The sequence below is a fragment of the Halichoerus grypus genome, chromosome 4 (assembly GCF_964656455.1).
Source record: "Halichoerus grypus chromosome 4, mHalGry1.hap1.1, whole genome shotgun sequence".
Lineage (NCBI taxonomy): Eukaryota > Metazoa > Chordata > Mammalia > Carnivora > Phocidae > Halichoerus > Halichoerus grypus.
In genome coordinates, this window is record NC_135715.1 from 61,097,410 (window position 1) to 61,118,276 (window position 20,867).

General features: G+C 41.2%; 1 protein-coding gene across 1 annotated transcript in view; it reads right to left on the reverse strand.

Annotated features, from left to right (window-relative positions):
• NEK5 (NIMA related kinase 5) overlaps positions 1-20,867 on the reverse strand; it is a 54,334-nt gene that overhangs the window by 15,750 nt on the left and 17,717 nt on the right. Inside the window, exons 6-18 of the mRNA XM_078069956.1 lie at positions 19,875-19,961; positions 17,787-17,841; positions 15,735-15,935; positions 15,574-15,655; positions 14,885-15,018; positions 13,787-13,971; positions 12,824-12,890; positions 11,685-11,801; positions 10,632-10,718; positions 9,004-9,096; positions 6,638-6,718; positions 6,341-6,409; positions 4,513-4,639 (exon numbers count right to left, since the gene is read on the reverse strand). Coding sequence (XP_077926082.1) covers positions 4,513-4,639; positions 6,341-6,409; positions 6,638-6,718; positions 9,004-9,096; positions 10,632-10,718; positions 11,685-11,801; positions 12,824-12,890; positions 13,787-13,971; positions 14,885-15,018; positions 15,574-15,655; positions 15,735-15,935; positions 17,787-17,841; positions 19,875-19,961 — 1,385 coding nt within the window. The remainder of the gene's footprint in view (positions 1-4,512; positions 4,640-6,340; positions 6,410-6,637; positions 6,719-9,003; positions 9,097-10,631; positions 10,719-11,684; positions 11,802-12,823; positions 12,891-13,786; positions 13,972-14,884; positions 15,019-15,573; positions 15,656-15,734; positions 15,936-17,786; positions 17,842-19,874; positions 19,962-20,867) is intronic.

Genomic DNA, 20,867 nt, shown 5'->3' on the forward strand with positions numbered 1-20,867 from the left:
ACTATTAAAATTTCAAAAATTTCCCCTTGAATATAGTGTCTTTGTTTTGAAACAAAAATGGGCCTCACACCATGCATAACTTTCATAACTTGCTCTTTTCAAAGAGCAACATTATCATACCCACTTTATTAGCCACTGTTCTATACAACCATTGTAAAGCAAATACAGTATTCTGTGACACAAACGTATTATAATTTAATTCTTTATGGTGGGACGTTTAGTTTGCTAGCAATTTTTCACTATTATAAATAATACTATAATGAAATCATTGCAGCTAAATGTTTATGGACATTCATGATTATTTACCCTAGATAAACTATTGAAGGTGACAATTCTAGGAACTAGTATTATTTGCTTCATCAAAGCTTTTCACTGCTAAAGTGGAATCTATTACTAATTTACCCATGATTGTGTTCCATGTATTTTGAATAGCTAGTTCTTCCCTATCCAAAAAAAAAAAAAAACCCCACAAACTCACCTATATTTTCTTTTATTTCATTTTTTTTTTTTAGTTTTTATTTAAAATCCAATTAGTTAACATACAGTGTAATATTAGTTTCAGGTGTGCAATATAGTGATTCAGCAGTTACACACCCAGTGCTCATCACAAGTGCCCTCCTTAATCCCCATCACCTATTTCACCCATCCCCCACCCGCCTCCCCTCTGGTGACCATCAGTTTGTTCTCTATAGTTTCTTGGTTCTGTTTTCTTGGTTTGCCTCTCTCTCTCTCTTTTTGTCTAATTGCTCATTTGTTTTGTTTCTTAAGTTCCACATATGAGTGAAATCATATATTTGTCTTTCTCTGACTGACTTATTTTACTTAGCATAATACTCTCTAGCTCCACCCATGTCATTGCAAATGGCAAGATTTCATTCTTTTTGATGGCTGATATTCCATTGTATATATAAATATACCACATCATTATCCATTCATCATTCTATGGACACTTCGCTATTGTAGATAATGCTGTTATAAACATTGGGGTGCACGTCTCTCTTTGAATTAGTATTTGTGTATTCTTTGGGTAAATACCTAGTAGTATGATTGCTGGATCATAGGGTAGCTCTATTTTTAACTTCTTGAGGACCCTCCATATTGTTTTCCAGAGTGGCTGCACCAGTTTGTATTCCCAACAACAGTGCAAGAGGGTTTCCCTTTCTCCACATCTTTGCCAACACAAAGATTCTCATTGTTGTTGGTTTTAGCTATTCTGACAGGTGTGAGATGATATCTCATTGTAGTTTTGATTTGCATTTCCTGATGATCAGTGATGATGAGCATCTTTTCATGTGTCTGTTGGCCATCTGTCTGTCTGCTTTGGAAAAATGTCTATTCATGTCTTCTGCTCATTTTTTTTTGTTGTTATTTTTTAAATTTTATTTTATTATGTTATGTTAGTCACCATACAATACATCATTAGTTTTTGATGTGGTGATCCACGATTCATTGTTTTTGTATAACACCCAGTGCTCCATGCAGTACGTGCCTTGGGACTTCATCTTCTGCTCATTTTTTAATTGGCTTTTTCATTTTTGGGGTGTTGAGTTTTATAAGTTCTTTATATATTTTGGAAACGAACCCTTTATCAGATATGTCATTTGCAAATATCTTCTCCCATTCCATAGGTTGCCTTTTGGTTTTGATTGTTCTTTTACTTCATTTTCTAATATATAACTTCATTTTTTATGTATAAACTCTTCGGTTTTTTAAAAATTTGTTTTGTTGTATCATTAAATAGGGTCTGATTTCACAATTTTTCCCAAACTGTTAACCAGTTGGCCTAGCAGCATTTATTTGATTGAGCCTTTCTGTCCCCCTGACTTGTGATGTAACTTTCAGCATACACTGAATTATTATCCATCCTAGGGTTTGTTTCTAAACTATTTCTTCTTTTCACTGCTTTATCTGTTCTGGTGCTAGTATCATATTGTTTTATAATTTGCAGAATAACAGAATATATTTTGATACTTGAAAGTGGATGTGCCCCTTCACTGCTCTTCTTTTCTAAATTTGTCTGCTTAAGAGTATCTAAGATTCTCCAATCTGGCAAGATGTCTCCATCTTTTTGTGGCTTTGATGATTTAATTGAAACTGGCAAAATTCCATATATTTATTTGGAAAGAATATTTCTAATATGTAACAATGTTATTTCTCCCCATTTATTCGAGTGATCTTTAAATACTTCAGCAAGGTTTTATAGTATTCTTCACATGCTCTGCATAATCCTTATAAAGTTTATTCCTAAATTATATATGTACACACACAAACACACACACACACATACACTTGCTGCTGTTACTAGAGATGAGATCTGAAAACCAAATGACAAAAATACTTGTAATACATATTACAGGTAAAGCTTTAACCTAAAGAGTCTTATAAAGGAAAAAATAAATGCCATTTTCAGTGGATAAAGGGATGAAGGATAAGAGCACATAATTCACAAGAGACATATGGATGGTCAAAACCTATGGAAAAATTTTTTTAACCTGAATTATAATTATAGGAATGCAGACAAGTTAAAAGACAATTTTCAGTATGAAAATGAAGGGCTCCTTGTGGTCAAATCCGTAGGCTGTTATTCAACCCACCTCACTTGGCCTCTCTCTTCTGGTTGATGCTGCCAACCCTGCACCCTCCTTCTAGAACTTTCTCTCCTCCTTTGGCTTTGCTCTCTCCGGATTTCCTCAAACCTTGTCTAAACATTGCTAAGGTCTGTCCTAAGCTTCGTTTCCTTCTCACACTAGTCCCTCTGCCTAGGTATTTTTGACCATTGCTAAGGTGATTGTGATAATACCTTGTGTATGCTAAGGAAACCCTGATTTGCCCCAGAGCTTCCTTCTCACACAGCTAGCATCTTCTAAGCATCTCCAGCTGAGGCTCATGAAGACCTGAACGCCAATATGGCCCAAATCTAGAGCGTTATACTATGTCCGCTCACCTCCCTCTGCGTGATGTGTGTGCCCATTTGGTTGGTGACAGCTTCATCCATCTGAATTAGGACCCTCCTAAAACTAGGAGGGTCCTTGACCTTCTTCTCGTCCTCAACCCCCACACTCAGTGGTTCGCACTTGGTGTCTATTCTCACTGCTCTGCTCTGGCCTGTGCCCCTGTCATCTCCCACCTGGGCCGCTATCCTCCTGCCCGCAGTCCCGCCACCCCACGCCCTCCTGACGCCGCAGCCAGCATGATCTTTCTCCGTCACAGATAGGAGTTAATTCCCTTCGACTGAAGGTCATCATGCAGGATAAAGCCCCAGCTCCTGAGCACGCCAAGCTCTGTAGGAGTGGGTACCTTCCTGACTCTAGCCAGCCGGTGCTCTGACGATGATTAGTATGTGGGCTCAGAAAACATATTTTGTGCCTCCTCACTTCGGCTCCGACACCACGGTGATGTTGAGGGCGGACCCCGTTTTCATTCATCTTTGAGGTGCCTATCACCTGGCACAGTCTGTGCACGTGGGAGGTTCTCACTAAGATGCCTGCTGAACCGAATAAAGGTGTTTCCAGATGGAAATGAGGTGAGAGGTATTATTCCAGGAAGAAGAAACTGAGCCAAGCCAGGGTGTGCAAATGCTCATGCAGCTATAAGGGGGGGGGGGGGTGCTCCAGGAGGCTGTCTGGATCCCATCATCAGTGGTAGGAAAGAGGGGTGCTGGGGCAGGAAAGGTGGGTCACAACAAGATCAGGCCCCACAGTGTTAAATAGAATACTACGTGGGATGGGCAATGGGGAATCCTGCAGGCATTACCCAAAAATATAACAAGAAATCTCCAGCAACCACTTAGAGAATGAAGGGGGAGATACTAGAGAAAAGAAGAACACATAGGAGAATAAGGCAGTACAGCGAGAGGCAAAAAAAAAGGGGGGGGGCAAGTTAGAAATAGCATTTGTTAAGCACCTACCATGTGCCAGGTATTTATATATCAGATGTCACTTTAGTCCCCCCAGTAAACCTGTGTGGCAAGTACTAGTATCCCCGTTCCTAGAGGAAGCGGAGATTCAGAGCACTGTAGTCACTTGTGAAAGGTCACCCCATCAGAAGGCAGCAGCGCCAGCTGGGATCCAGACTCCCGTCTGCCTCCAAAGTCCCAGCACTCACTGCCTCACCCCACCGCTCCGAGATGACCAGGCCCGAAACCAGTGGCAGAGGGATCGGGGAGGAAAACTCCAGAGACATCTCAGGGGAGAGCCTGCCAGGCTGCTCACTGGGAAGGAAGAGCTCTGAAATTCAACTGGACAAATGCTGAGTCTGCAAGCCTAGTGGGACAAGTCCGTGGAACCTTCCAGCAGATAACGAGAAAAGTGGCTGGCGTGGGGGTGCTGTCTGGGGCGACTGCCCAAGGAGACGGCACGGGGCAAGAGCACACGGCCGGGTCTCAGGCGGCAGAGCCGGGGCTCTGCCCAGCTCCGGGACAACGGTGTTGCCGGCCAGTGAGGCCGGGGACTGTGATGGACTGCCGATAAAACGCCCCTTCTAGCTCCGGCTTTCAAGGGGCACGACACGTACCTGCTTCTGGGCAACAGAGTTCTTCAAATGCTTTGTCTGTATCATCTTCATACTCCTTCACGCACTTATATTCCTTAAGCTTCATGCCATGCTCAAAGGGCAGAGTTTTATTTTGCACGTCCATTGCCTAAGGCAATGCCACGGTGTTTCATGACGAGCCATATTTTGAGGAAAAAAAATATGTCAAAAAAATTTTTTGTGTTTCCAGTAATAACATTTCCCAAGGCATATGGTAAGTATTCAGTATACGTATATTAAACAAATAAATTATAGCATTTTAAAATTGGAACTATGTTGGAACAAGATAGAGACAGGAGTGTGTTTCTTTCTTCTCCTTGTCAACAGTGACAAGCACTGATCATATGGCAACTTGATTTTATCCAGACCTGCTGCCTTCGATATTATTCTCCTGAGGTTCCAATCTATAGAACTCTCAAGGTTATCTCGTCCACGCCCTGCTTTAGGTGCACAATGTTCCCAAAACGGTCCCTAAAACTACTCCTAACACCCCATAATCAATACTAAAATGATCACTCTGTTTCAAGCACATCAAAGCATCGAGTAACAAAGGGTGAACACCGTGGCAGATAAAACTTTTTGACTCCATCCCTTTATACTACCAGGCCACCCTCAGCACCTGACTTGACAGGAGCACTGTGGATGTGCCACTCCAACCCAGAAACGGGCCCCCTCTGATCCTCCTAGGTCTGGGACACTAAGATACCTAATGCTTAAAGAGGTGAGAGTTAACAGTCACCACTCTAAGAAGTCTCTATGTGACAAAATGGTAGGAAAAATCTCAAAGAAAAGGAGAGCACAGAGGATTTTTAGGGCTGTGAAACTATTCTGTGTGGTACCATAATGATGGATATGGGTTGTTACGTCAAAACCCATAGAATGTACACCACCAAGAGTGAACCCTAATGTGAACTGTGGATTTGGTTGATTACGATGTGTCTATGTGAGTGTATCAGTTGTAACAAATGTTCCACCCCAGTGGGGGGGAGGCTGTGCACGTGAGGGGACCAGGAATAGATGGGAAATCTCTGTACCTTCTGCTCATTTTTGCCATGAACTCAAAACTGCTCTAAAACATAAAGTCTATTCAAAACAAAAAATCGGAAAGAAATGATAACATTAAACATTTTTCAGCTAATGAAGATGAAAGAAAGAAATTGAGTATCAGATGTGATACAGAACTTACATGTCCACACACATAACTTTTGGTCATTTAAAAGGCAAAGTTAGAGAAGGTGAAATGGAAACACAAATCAGTTGATTTTGATATTTGTTAGAGGTCTGGTAAAAAGTGGGATTAAAAAAGATGTTGAATACAAGTAATAAAATGAGGTTTGAGTTTACTGTATTTGTGCATTTATCACTGTGTCAATGAGAGCCTGAGTGCATAATTGAGATTCACCCAAAGACCTGCACAAAGTTACCGATAACTAATTAAGACCTAAAATAAATGTGCATGGTTTCAGGGTATCTGCTCAATTTTTTAGGTAAGTATATTAGTTGCTGACTATAATTAAGTATCCTATTTTAATTTGGCAATGACAAGAAAGTTAATATTATGAGGAAAATAATTCCTTTATAAGAGAAAAATAAATTAAATTGGAATAATCCATCTAAGGGAATAATCTCAATGAAAAAAGAATGGGAGGATAAAAAAGCATTTTGGAAGACTCGTTTGAACACCAGAGATCCTTCTAGGAAGATTTAAGAAAATTCTCCCTATGACCTATGGAAAAATTTCATTAAATGTGCTATTAAGACACTCATTTTTCTTATAACTGTTAATGGAAATAAATATTTAATGGCATACCTCTTCCTCTTGGAGGGTGTTTTCATCAGAAATACATTGGTTTAAACTAATTTCAAACTTCACCCCTCTCTAGAAGAAAGGAAGGAAAATAATGTTAGTTTAGTAATCCAATAAAAATGTTAAAATCACAACTCCTATTTGACATTACAGATACTTAAAACCATTCGTCAAACATCGCAAAATTAGGCAAGTCCATAAAATAGTAGGGGGGGATATCCTGTAGGCAACCCAGATTGCAAGGTGGGGACCCCCCAGCGAGCTGTTTAATATGACACCGCAAGACAAAATGTTTATTACCTTAGCTTTACAGTTTTGTTCTAGAATTTTACTTTCCTTTATGTTCTGAACTCTAATTTGTTTCAAGTCTCTTTCAGTGTCCTGCAAGTTTAGAGAAAAATTAATATCTAGCATTTAATATTGATCAAACAATTATAGTTTCACAATCCCTGAATTCACAGCATGGTCTGTTTATATTATTTGACTTCTGGATTGAATCCCATGATTAATTTGAGAATAAAAACATGCCTTTGTAAAGGAAAGTTAATAATAATTCACTAAAAACTCACTACAAACTTGGACACAGCACCCATTAACTTGAAATATTAATACACTGAACAGTGGCCTTGCAGTGGGGAAAATTCCATAATATGACAGTGCTTGTCACTCTGGTCCAGTACAATCTAATCTAATTCAAGAATGTTTTGAAGATTTTACTTATTTATTTGAGAGAGAGAGAGAGTGAACTCGAAGCAGAGAGGGGCAGAGGGAAGAGCAGACCCCCCACTGAGCAGGGACTCTAGGATCATGACCTGAGTCGAAGGCAGATGCTTAACCAACTGAGCCACCCAGGAGTCTCCCCACTCTGCTTTTTTTAAAAGATTTTATTTATGTAAGAATGCAATTTTGGCTACAGGATCCCTCCCTTAGGAGGCTTACGATGGTAATCAGGAAAACAAGAAAACTGCACTGCTCATGATAGTAAAAAGGAAGGAGAGGGCTCAAAAAATTGACAGGCAATTTCAAAGAAGAGATGACTGAAAGTAGATGGCAAAAGTGCCAAAGGAGCTGTAAGTTCTGCGCTTTTTCAGGGTCCGGTCCTGGGCCCTCTGCCCCTCCCTTCCTCAGTGGATATAAGCACCACCTTTATGCAAGGACTCTGAAATGTGTATCTCCAGGTTTGCTCTTTCCTCCCCTCTGAGCCACAGGCTCACGTACTCCGCGGCTTACTTAGCATCATCTTTACTTTGACATTCATTCCACAAATTCATACTGAGCACCCACCATGGGCCAGACACTGTCCTGCACAACAGATTAATGCAGTGAATGTGACCAAAGGTCCCTGCTGACACGGAACTTACATTTTACTGGAATAAAATAGGTAATCCATGAGGTAAATTAACAACATAACTTCAGAAAGTACTAAGTGCTGAAAGGAAATGAAGTAGGGTAACAGCAGAGAAGATGAGCAGGGGACGAGAGTAACGCAGGAACAGCCTATCTCGGCATTTGGCATAAACCCTGGAATGATGTTGCACCGTGCGTGTATGAAGGTCTGGGGAAAGCATGATCTGTGCTGGGGGAGCAGTGAAGTCAGCACTGTGAAGGAGGCATGGAAGCCCTCAGGTTTTCTCGAACTCAACTGATGTCCGAAGTGGTACTCTTGATTGCCCCCCACCACAGGCTTGCTCCCCACTCTTCCCAGGCTTTAGTAAATGGTACCACCCCTTTCTAGCCAGAAGCACATGAGTCTCCACGGTGTGTGTGTGTGCACGTGTGTGTTTTAATGCTTTCTTCTCTCCACCATTTTACACGAGGTCGTTATCATCTCTCCCTTAGAATTAATTGCTGTCCCGTCTGCAGGTCCTTCACATACAGGATGTGTTGGTTTGACTCACTATTACCTGTTTGCCCTGCACCCCTGGGAAGGGTGTTTTTCTGCCTTGCAATATCATGAACTCTGAAACAGGACTGTGGCTTTTGTATCTTACTTTCTTTGTGAAGTTGGCTATCTGATTGGATTGTGTAGTCTGGTCGTCTCAATTGTAGAAGTGTCCTATTTCTCTATTTTCCTTAAAATACAACCATCTTAGACTCCTGAGCCCCATCTCCCCTACTCAGTCCACTTTAGAGCTGCCCGGCATCACGTCATGGAAGGTCCCAGGGTCTTTCACAAGGCAAAACACTTTCGGTCTTCACCCAGCATGGGTCCCCCTCACCTGCCCTTAACCAAGCCCTCATGGCACCTTGAAGATAAAGGTGAAAGACCTCCCAGAAGGGAAAAAAAAAAAAACTCCTTGAGAGCCATTTGATAATTCATCTCTGCCCAGTTCCCTCCTCCCACCAAAAACATAAGGTTGAAGTAGAAAGACGTTAACCATCAGATTTCTGACCCATGTGTCTGAGACCCTGACTTGAACACCATCCAGAACGCTGAACTCTCAAACAGGCACGAGAGCAGGTCTCAAACTGGGCTGCACCCCGAACCACCCAGCCAGCTGCTGCAAACGGGATGCCTGGGCCCCACCCCAGGCCATTTGGGGTAGAGCCCAGGCATCTGAGTTTTTAAGAACTTTCGACCACGGCTCCCCTGCACGGTGAGGGCTGAGAACGTCCGGGCTAGAGCCAGCTCGCTGGGAAACCCATTGTCATCACATAATCGTCACCTGCGCAGGCGCTTCTTCCTCAGGGGCCTCTTGGTGGACGGGCAGGTCGCTTTTCTTCACTAAATAGGTTTTATGACTTATTTTTGAGTCCTCCTAAAAGTACAAATGATACACAGTCAATCGGATTGGTTCTGAGTGGGTTCTGAAGTCCACAGTGTGGACCGTGGCCAGTTCTGAGTGGGATTTCTAGTGAGGAAACACTCTCCTCCCACTGCCAAGGCGCCATCAGTGGAAATGGCTGGAACAGCGCCTTCCTTCCAGCTCCTTTCCCCTGTGGCTGCCCTCGGCATGCCCCACGTGCAGCTTTCATGGTCTCTCTAGAAAAGTCTGCTCTCCATCCTTCCTGGACTCCAGTTTCCCATCACAGACATGCCTTAAAAAACAAGGCTCCTCACCATTAACCAATCCCCTGCTCTAGAGAGAACTGTCTCCCACCTTCCCCGCTCCAGGGCCTCCAGTCCTGCGTGGACCTCTGCGTGGTTCCTGCAGAATGCCTTCCCCCTCAGCTCTCCCTCTGCTAACTCTGCTCCTCTTCTCAGACCAGATTAGACCATGAAAACGCTCACCTGGCTCATCCTTACTCCTGTGCCCTTACAGAGCTTAACTATGTTCAGTCTTACTCAATCATTGCTCATACATGTGTGTCATATCTTTCCAACTCTCTGTGAGTAGAAGTGCATATGTTAGAAAGAGTAGAGGTTTCAGAATCAGATGTTTAGTCCCGCCTCGTAGTATCAAAGTGACTTTGGATGAATTATTTACCTTTCCTATCATGGGGAGTAAGATGAGATAAAGTATGTGAGCACTCTAGTTCGGAGCCCGAGTACGTACAGCTGAATTGTACGCTATTCTTCACCCATATTAATTCATCTATGTGCCCTCAGGGGTGGGGAAGAGGGAGAAAGAAATCAAGTCCAGCAGTGTGGGTAATTCCACACCATGCCTGTGAGCTGGGGGCCAGCCGTGTCCTCGGCAGGCCTCAGAACCACAGGCCTCTTATAGGAGGAGCATTCCAGGGCATGAGGGTGGTGCTATGGTTAGACATTCGTGTGTTTTTCATGCAACATGGTCTACAGACCCAGGCCAGCTGTCTCAGCTGGAGCTCTACTGAAAAAGCAGTGATCTGAGAGATGGAAGATGAGTTTCCAATGTGGTGCCTTTAAGGGATTTTCAAGAATCAACTTTTCAAGCCGACTGCACTCAAATGTGGCCTTATCCAGACTTTTCGAACCTTACCCCTGCATATGAGGCTACTCCAATCTAGTTGAATTCAATAAATGCTCATCCTTTTCCCTCCCTTATGGGCATGGACTTACTTCCTGCATCTAATCTAGTTCTGGTGTAAAGTAGACGCTCTGTCAATAAGTATTGACTGATTCACAAGGAAGACAATGAATATTTTTAATAATAGCCATTCCTACCGGAGAGTCTTAGATGTCCTCACCAGCGTGGGTAGTCTCAAGTAAACAATAATAAAAGCTTCACTTAAACGTTAGCTTTCCTATTAAAAGTTTGCATGGTAACATTTTATCTTTTCTATGAGGAGATCCTTACTTTTGAAACCTGCTCAACTTAGTTAGATCTAAATCAGTAGAACCATGTTTCCTTTAGGAGAAAAATGTGTTCACCTCCAGTTCACTCCCCATCTTCTTCCTGATTTCCTTCATGTCGTTGTGGTACTGTTGGCGAATTTCCTCTAACTGCTTCCAATATTCCTGGAAGACAATCCCAATTCAAAAATTTTAAATGCTGGTGAACAACTGAACAGAGTAATCTCTACACAGCTTATGAATTTAAAGAATGTGTGATCAACAGTAAGAATTAGAAAACCCAGTGTTCCTAAAGATGATAATCTGCCTTACGTTTCAGCTGGGCTACTTCCCTCCCTATGAGTGAGAGGGGGGCTTTGGGCGATCTCACTTTTATATATAACCCAAAATGTGTCAGTGACATACAATTACTTTATATATCCCACTTTTATGGGTTTAATTTTGTTCCCCCCCTAAAAAAGATATGTTGGAATCCTAACCCCCAGTACCTCAGAACGTGACCTTGTTTGGAGATAGTGTCATTGCAAATGTAGCTAGTTGAGCTAAGATGTGGTCATACTGGAGTAGAATGGGGCCCTAATCCAACACCATGGGTGTAAGAAGCCAGCCACGTGAAGGCAGAGACATGAAGAGAGAAGGCCACGTGATGACAAAGAGCGGAGTCATGCAGCCGCAAGCTAAGGAATGCCAAAGATTGGCAAGAGGCAAATGAGTCCCCTCCGGGTTTCAGAGGGAACATGGCCATGCTGACACCTTCATTTTGGACTTCTGGCCCCCAGAACTGGGAGACAATACATTTCTGGTGTTTTAAACCACCCAGTCTGTTATACTTTGTTAAGGCAGCCTAAGGACACGAATACAAATTTCAGAAATGGTAATGGTGGACAATTACATTATCAATCTGAGGTCAAAAGCCTTATGAACTTTGCTCTCCTGCATTCTCTGAGGAGGTGAAATCCAAATCTCTGTATCCCCTGAAACTCCCAGCAGGGAGCTTCACATGAGTGTGTCCAAGGATTGTGCAAGAGGCCTCTCCCTCAGGCGTACTGCAGATGCTGAAAGTAATATCCTATGCAGCACAAAGACAAGGTGCAGGGACACTGGTAGATCTGGAATCAGACTGTTTCTAACCTGGTCCTTCATTTCGTTTCTCCTGATCTGCAGCTCCTGGAATCGAGACTCTTCTCTGTTGCTTCTTGGCTTTTGTCTCCAGTTGTGATTTGGCTCAGCAGAAGATGGACGAAGACCCTATCAATTGAATGAAATGATTTATAAAGCATACTTGCATTTCAGAAATGTCTTCTCATTTGACCTTGGATCTTTTTCTTTAAACAAGAATTATATCGTGAATCAAATTCACTGCTGGGGAGCGGGCAGTAGAATTTTCTTAGTTTCACTATGACACATTTAAAAAGCAAAGAAAATTAATAAAACCATTTGTGTTGTTTATCATAAGCAATCAATATTTTACGCTACCATGTGAGACACCTCGATCCATTTTCTGAACAGTTCAATTATAATTGTGAAATTAAAGTTCTATAAAAGTTGAGCCACCCTGGGGCATCAGGTTAAGTAGGAGAATAGAACTAGAGCTTTTGAGCAGCCCAAAATAAGAGTGACAGAAATAGGATGCACATCCAGCCTCCTTCAGCCCCAGAACTCTGACACTATACTTAAAGGTTAATTTTCATTTCAAATAAAATACAATAGTCACCTTTAAAAAAGTGTATCGAATTCTCGGGGAACCTGGGTGGCTCAGTCGGTTAAGCGGCTGCCTTCGGCTCAGGTCATGATCCCAGAGTCCCGGAATCGAGCCCCACATCGGGCTCCTTGCTCAGTGGGGAGTCTGCTTCTCCCTCTGCCCTTTGCCCTACTTGAGCTCTCTCGCTTTCGCTCTCTCAAATAAATAAATAAAATCTTTTTAAAAATGTATAGAAGTCTAATAAATTAGAATCAAAGAACTATAGCACTGAAGGGGACCTTGAAGCTCATCTACTCTCAAACTGTCATTTACAAAAAGGAAACTGAGGCTCAGAGAGGTCATATGACCTGCCTAAGGTCACATAGCAAGTGATAGAGCCAGGGAAGAAACCAGACTTCCCAGACCGTGATTCAGGCACATTTCCATTATTCTTCTTAAGCTATTAAAAACTGGAGAAGGTGAAGGGTAGTCCTCATCCTCTATGTGGAATGCACTTTGACTTAAGGACCCATGAATATTTGTGAGCAGGAAATTCCTGATTGCCCTTAGTAATTGGAATTTTACTTACCAACTGCTTTTCCACTTTCAACTTATATTGTTGAGCTTCAAATTTCCTCTGAAGGTATTCAGCAGGCCTTAGAAAATAAAAATGTTCAGCTTGAGTAGGAATTTTCACTAGTCTTAGGCACAATTTTAAGGAGTGGATTTTATTTATTTATTAGATTTCTTAATGAGATTCACAGTTTACCTGTGGCTTGAAAGTTCTGAATTCAAGAAGTAGTTCGAAGTTATAGAATGCATACTTGGGAATCAGGAAGAAAGGAAGCAAAGAGAACTGTACCAATTGGTGATACAGGAGAGGATCAAACAGAAAAATATTCCGATGCAGTGATATTTCTTCAGGATAGGATCAGTCCATCCATGGTCTACATACAATGTGTTGGAGGGAAAAAGAAAAACCCTTTCCAGAATCTTGTCACGCTTTGGGCAGGTATCTGATCAATAGCCTCGACATCCCCGTTGCTTGTCCATTTCCTGCACTATGCTCTGAGCTCCTTGAGAACAAGATGGTGTCGCATTCCTTTACCTCTATTCCTCACACTGGCGCACAAATGAAAGATCCCAAGAAAATAAATGCTAAATGAAAGGTATTTCCTTTTCAATATGTCTCAAATGATAATTTGATTACAATTCAATTATTATGGATTAATATTAATAACTTCTTTGGAAAATGATACATATATAACTATTTTCATCCTCCCGGATGGTGGAATTTACTAGAAGGAAGAAAAAACAGGAAAAATTCAGGAGTATGAATTTCTGCTCATGGTTCAATGGATAAGAAGATAAGCTACATTAGATTTGAGATGAAACAGGGTCAAGGGAACTGTGAATTAAGTATTCAAGATGGAAAGTTTGGAAGTTCTTCTTGGATTATTTGTTTTAGGAGAATTGGGAGGGCTTCAGAATAAATGTTGATATATCAAGACATTTTCAGAGGACCAAAGTTTAAGTTAGACTCTAACATTACCATTGACCTGGTGATGGACTGTGGCTTTCTTCCTGATTATAATTCTTCTCAACTCCAGAATCTTTTTGAGGAACACAGTGGTAACTTGGTTCGTGCACTCTCTTCCTCAACACATCAAGTTGGGCATAATAATAGTCATAATGTCCACGCATTGCAGCAAGTTTGGGCCTTTCTACCATTTTTATCTGAAGGATCAAAAAGAAGAGGAAAGATTTTGAAGACACATAATTAAAATCCATAATAACTGACAGTTTGATAGTGACCACAGCTAAAACAAGGCACTGTAAGTATATTTTTGCTGTTTTTGCTCTAGACTCATTTTTTAGAGTAAAATAATCTTAGGATCCCCAAATCCTAGAACTGGAAAGTATTTTAGAAGTCTAAGTCCTACGGTAGCACAGTAGTTTATGATTTCACTAAGGTGTGAAGAGGAATCCTGCATACTTAATGGTTGGTCTACCAAAAATGCTTAGCTAGGGACTTTGCCTACCCAACCCAAGCTCTGAAACTAAACTCACTATTATTATTTTCTATTTTTATAAACTTCTTTACATCTTGGTGTACTTTAAAAAATCTTGCCTTCTTTAAAAAATACAATTCTTCAATTAAAAGGCAATAGCCATTTTATCATTTATATACCAGAAGCATTCCACTAGCATGAACTAAGAGGTTCAACACTCTGCTGACATGGATTCAGATAACTAAGCCTAAAAATCCCTAGGAAAAAAATCATTGACTATATAATAAAAATTTCTCAATTATATATACCATGTTAGAATTAAGGGAATGAAATGCACCATGTTTTCTGCTGCCATACAACTCACTTATTCTATATAGAAAAACCTTATTTAAAGAAATCAAAAGGTTTTGAGTTGTAAAAGGAAAACTAAAACTAGTACATAGAATACTTATAAGGAAATACACCTAGAAGTTGTTCAATGAAGTACCACTTTAATGCTCATTACAGAATGATTTTGCTCATAAGCACAAAGCTGGTATTTTCCAAAGTCATGCGCTTGTAGCCTAGGAACATGTGCAAGTAGGTCTGTAGGACATGCCACCTGCTAACAAATCAGAGGAAGAGTTTATATGACTTACAGACACAGGCTTCTGAGCTCCAGCTGGTGGGATCCATTCATTTCTATACAATAGCTCCTTCCTTTTAATTGGCTCTGATGGCCTTGATCTTGGTAGGCACTTTCCCTGGAATCTCGCTTTCTGTATTGTAGAATCTTATTTAACCAAAATAAAACAACTTCAGTTTCTTTAAAATGTCCACATCTTAACATGGATGCTTGTGAGAGTGCGAACATAAGGGACCTTTCACGACACAGGAAGTTCGCTTTATCCCGAGATATTTAGACCCAGTGAGAGAAGTCCCCGTGGAAAACTAGTCTGCATTGTCTTTTAATGGAGAAAACCATTTTATCCAGGGTTCCTTCACATATTTCTAGTATATATAACACTACTTTTAAAAAATTAGGGATTAACGCTAACATTTACAGAGAAAGGATGCATAGGATAATGGCCCAAGTAATTACATGTAGTGATCATCGCATGGGTTATAGACCACACCACTCACGCCACACTGTTGGGTGAAATGTGTGAGCAGGCTTTTTTTTTTTGAGAGAAAGCAGAAAGGGAGGGGCAGAGGGAGAGGGAGAGAGAGAATCTTAAGTAGACTCCCTGCTGAGTGCAGAGCCCCATGCAGGGCTTCATCTCAGGACACACGTATATGAGACACACATAAGAAATGTTTTTTGATCACGGGGTCAAATCGTTCTTACCTTGCACCCCCTTCCCTGCAGGCTGAGAAGCCAACGGTCTTGCTTTATGTGGGAGGCTGTGACTGAAGTCCTCCCGAATGACCTAAGATGGAACACATGTGTCAAGGACTTGCTAACCAAAATCTCTGTCAGAATCCACATGGAATCACCTCAAAGCTCACCTCGGGAGTCAAGTATTTGGCAATAAGATTCTCTAAAAAGGGCCTTTTCAAAATGGAATTAATAGACGGCCGATCTCGGGGAGATACTTCAAAGAGCTGAGTTACCAAGGCCTGCAGGTCACGGGAGAACCGTGGTGATATCGGGGCAAAATGCGCTTGACAAATCCTCAGAACCAGCTGGTGTATGTTGTTACCCTCAAACTGAAAGGACAAGGAATGATGATACTAAATCAGAGAAAACATTGAATAGTAGCTTGTAAAGTAGTATCAAGAAACAAAACAGGTGCTCACCACAAGGGCCGCCACACTTGGGGCCGGGGCCCTCTGCCTGTCACCCTCAGATTTTTGCACCCCAGGACTGGGGGGGGCTGGTAATGACCACCCTTCCCTGGTCCAGCTGAGGGACCCTTGTGGAAGCAGCCCTTTTGCTTTTGCTCAAGCTGGACTTTTTAAATAAAAAAAGTGGAATTTGAATCTCAAAACAAAACAAAGCAAAACCAAAAAACAATGTTTTAAAGCTTCAGTTAGAAGTACTATGGTCCACCCTAAATGGTTTTCATCAACTAATATTTCATGAGTAGATATTATAGGCAGTTACACAATGTGATGCCATGTTATATAAAACAAGGTTTTTTTAGTTTTAGTTTTTTCTTATCAAAATAATATTTATTCATTATAAAAAACTGGAAGGTAGAGGAAGCTACAAACAGGGCAAATACGTATAATTTTGTCAGCCAGGGGTATATTTCCTTCTAGTCTTTTTAAAAATAATGTTTACTGGGGTGCCTGGCTGGCTCAGTGGGTAGAGCATGCAACGCTTGATCTTGGGGTTGTGAGTTCAAGCCCCACATTGGACATAGAGCTTACATTTAAAAAAAAAAAAGTAGGGACGCCTGGGTGGCTCAGTCGTTAAGCGTCTTCCTTTGGCTCAGGTCATGATCCCAGGGTCCTGGGATCGAGCCCCACATCGGGCTCCCTGCTCTGCGGGAAGCATGCTTCTCCCTCTCCCACTCCCCCTGCTTGTGTTCCCTCTCTCGCTGTGTCTCTCTGTCAAATAAATAAATAAAATCTTTTAAAAAAAATAAAAATAAAAAATAAAAAAAATAAAAAGTAAAATAATGTTTACTTTACAGAGTTGAGGTCATAATAATATGAAACTTTGCACCTTGCTTTCTAAATTAACATAGCATAAACATTTCCTCAAAAATTCTTCATAAACCAGAAAATCTTCCATTGTATGAGGCCATGGGTTTACACATAAGCATAACGCTCAGCGGCACTGTGTGGCAGTGAAGATCAGGTTTGGTCAGGCACTTACTAGCTGTCTGACCTTTGACAATAATAATAATTAATAATAATAATGATAACAGCTGTGTAGAAAAGAGTTCTTAAACTCTTTAAGAGTGCTCTCCTTAGAAAAGCCTGTTTATCATATTGGCCCTTGGCTGGCATCTGGGAACTCACATTTCTGGAGAGTTCCCACCACTCCCTAAATGTTCAGAGTGGCTCTCTTTACCTACACTGGTGGCGCAAACAATATGGTTTATGCTGAACACCTGCTTTCTTCCTAGGAGTCTGGAAGCTTGGTACCTGCCAGGCACAGGGTGCCCACATGACCAGTCCCACATCAAAACCCTGAGCACTGGGTCTCTAAGGAGCTTCCCTGGTTGATAACATTTCACACGTGCTGTCACTACTTGTTGCTGGAGAAATTAGCATGATTCCTGCATGGACAAGTCTTGGAAGCTTGTGCCTGGTTTCCTACAGACCTCACCCCATGCACCTTTTCCCTTTGCTGATTATATATTCATGCACAATTTATTTTTAATGAAAATATGCTACATATACTGTTCTGTAACTTGGGTTTTTTACTTTACAAGTTGCACATCTTTCCATGTCGATATATATGGATCGATCGTTCATCTTAATAGCTTGTCCATGTAATTTTTAACAACCTAATAACTCCAAACATTAACCTTTTTCCTCTCAAAAGTTAATTTCACTTTTATAGTTTCAATAATTCAGGATTAATCTGATGATTAACATACTTACAGGACGCTTGAGTGTGCAAAGCTCGTACAAGACACAGCCGAGAGACCAAATATCCCTAGGGGAGATAAGAGTTCACATGCCAAGAAGTATCCATAATTCTCAATTAAGGCCTTTATCCTTACAGTGCCTTATATTTGTGGATCTTGACAATTTTATAGGTTGACCAGTTTTTTACAAATGTTTTCAGATACATTTTCAATTCTTAGTCCTACTAAGGTAAGAGGTCAAATCGAAACAGTGCATAGTTTGTCAGAATTGGAGCAGAGAAAAGGTATACCAACTTTGCTACAATCTGAGGGCTCAGTATTTACCTCAGCTTCATGTGCTCAGAGGAAATGTGTGTCTATATGGAATTCTGAGCAATCTGGAGGAAGCTGGCGGGACTCAAACACAGATTGGTTTTGATTCAAAGGGTAAAATTTGGTTGATTTAGGAAGGTATATTCTACTCAAGGCTACTGACAGAACCAAAGTTCTATTAAGTGATGACATAGTATCTGGCCCTCAATAAACTTGAAAATTGTGCTTGCAATAGATGACTAGAGACTTGCTCTTTAGTACTTAGCATTTATATGTGATTAGTTTAGTATGGAGTTACCTTACAGAAAAGGCATCATTAAATCTAAAACACCAAAGAAAATACAGTGAGAAGTGAAACAGTCAAAACAAGGATTTGGTAAATCGAGGAAAATGGTTCCACTGTTTAGCAACACTTCCTCTGAGTGTGCCCAGGAGGAGCAGAGGGAGACATCCTGAAGGCTTGAGGAAATGAAGAGTGATTACAGAATAGGTAGGAAACAACTTCCAACTGCTTTCTAGTGTTTTTCTAAGAGTTCCTAGGCTCACGGACCACTTCCCACGACCACACAGAATTTTATCTTCACCAGGTCTTCCCTGGGCCCACATCCTCCCCTGTCCCAGAGTGCCCCCTATAGCCAGCCAGTGTGGTCCCGCAGAGAGTGCAACCACCCCAGGCTGGGTGGAACCTTTTCTGAGTCTTCTAGGGCCCTGCCCTGCGTGTGGTGGGGGCTGCCTTGAACCAGGGACCTGTTTCCTGCTCTACTACAGCAGCTACCCAGCTGATCATTGCTAAGATCTTCCAATTATCGAAAGCACCAAATCAGCATATTTAAATGTTGACTCCAATTTTTTACAAAGCAGTACAAAACAATGCTGCTGACCCAGGGTGCTTCTCTGGACAGTCTCACCTTCCACCCAGGCTCCACTAGCTGCATTCCTGCTCAACTGGAGGCCAAATCCCTACTTGGTATTACAGGCTATTCAAAAAAAAAAAAGCCTGTTTTTCTATTATGCAGAGAAGTATCTACTATTCTTTCCAGAAATCTCTACCATCTGGGCTCTGCCCTCCACTTATCTCTTGCAAAGTCAAACAGCCAAATATTCCTTGAGTATTTTCCAAAACAAAGGGAAAATTAACTCCCTGAAGGAACTCAGTCTTCCTGCTAAACCAACTAGTTCCTCCGGCAGCCAACTTTGAAAAATGAATTCTTTTTCTGCTTCTCCTTACCTGGAAGTAAAAACTACCTCATGTTCACCTTTTACTCTTGTGCATATTGGTATTATTCCGCAAGGGTAGGCTCTGGTAACCCACACACAAAACTAGTTGGGTTTTAAAGCTGGAAATACCTTAACAATTGCCTTGCCAACACTCTCTTTGTTACAGCTAGGGAAACTGAGGCCCACAGCGGTCAACCAGCAGGGTCAAGATGGTGGCAGGGCCAAGACTAGGGCTCCTCGCTCCTAATCCAGCACCCCCGCTCCCTTCTGACCCAGCCACAACACTTTCCTGTGTGAGGCTAAATGGTGTTCGGAAGGTATGAAAATCAAACAGCTGCACATCACAGAGACTGCAATTTTCAGTGCTAGTCTTTTTATCACTTGTATCTTCAAATGAAATGTCTTTCTTCTAAATACGTTCAAAAGCTTCAGGGGACACTGAAGTGGTTGGAGACAGTCACTGCGATCCCCTTTTCACACGTGAAGAAAATACAAAATTATGAAAGTACCATGAGAAAGAGAGAATCCACCCGCTTTACTGAGACTTTCACAGCAGTTGTCAGCAACTCACGTTTTATTGTTGTAGGGTTTATTCTGACAGATTTCTGGGGACAGGTAGTATGGTGTTCCAACACAAGTTCTAGCAAGTTCCATGGAACTAGGAAGTTATGTTAGATAATAAAATAATATGGTTTGTTACTGGAGTAAGAAAAGGCTTAAGACACGGACATGCAAGAAAAAAGTATAAAAATGGATAACACAAAATTTGATGAATGTACATCTTAAAATAAAGCCAACACATTACATATTAATAACAGAGTAATAAAATAAGTTGATTTTTAAACTTATAATTCACCAGCCCAAAATCTACACGTAAAAAATATTTATGGCTAAAGGCATCACAAAGAAATACAATTGTTACATTACAAAACTCTTAGATGTGGAAAGAGTTCCCCCTTTCCAATTACCAAAGTAATGCAGTCCCATGACTTAAAATTTGGAAAATATGGGAGTGAATAAAGAAGAAAAAAATTACCCAGAATCTTACTATCCCGAAACAGCTATTATTAAAATTTGGATATATTTCCTTCTTGTCTTTTTTTCATGCGTATTTTTCATATAGGTGTGATCACAGAGTATTTAAAATTCAGAATTCCAGGGGCGCCTGGGTGGCTCAGTTGGTTGAGCGACTGCCTTCGGCTCAGGTCATGATCCTGGAGTCCCGGGATCGAGTCCCACATCAGGCTCCCTGCTCGGCGGGGAGTCTGCTTCTCCCTCTGACCCTCCCCCCCTCATGCTCTCTCTCTCATTCTCTCTCTCTCAAATAAATAAATAAAATCTTTAAAAAATAATAAAATTCAGAATTCCATTTTTGTCTTAATATAACAAAGTTTGTTCTCACATTATCAAGAAGTCTTCAAAATCATAAATGTGAGTGGCTACATAATACTCAGGTACATGCTTGTGCCAAGCTTTATAAAATTTACCCATGTCCCAATTATTAGGCATTTAAATTATTCCATATATCAAACTATTCCTTTAGAACAAATAGAACATTAAAAAA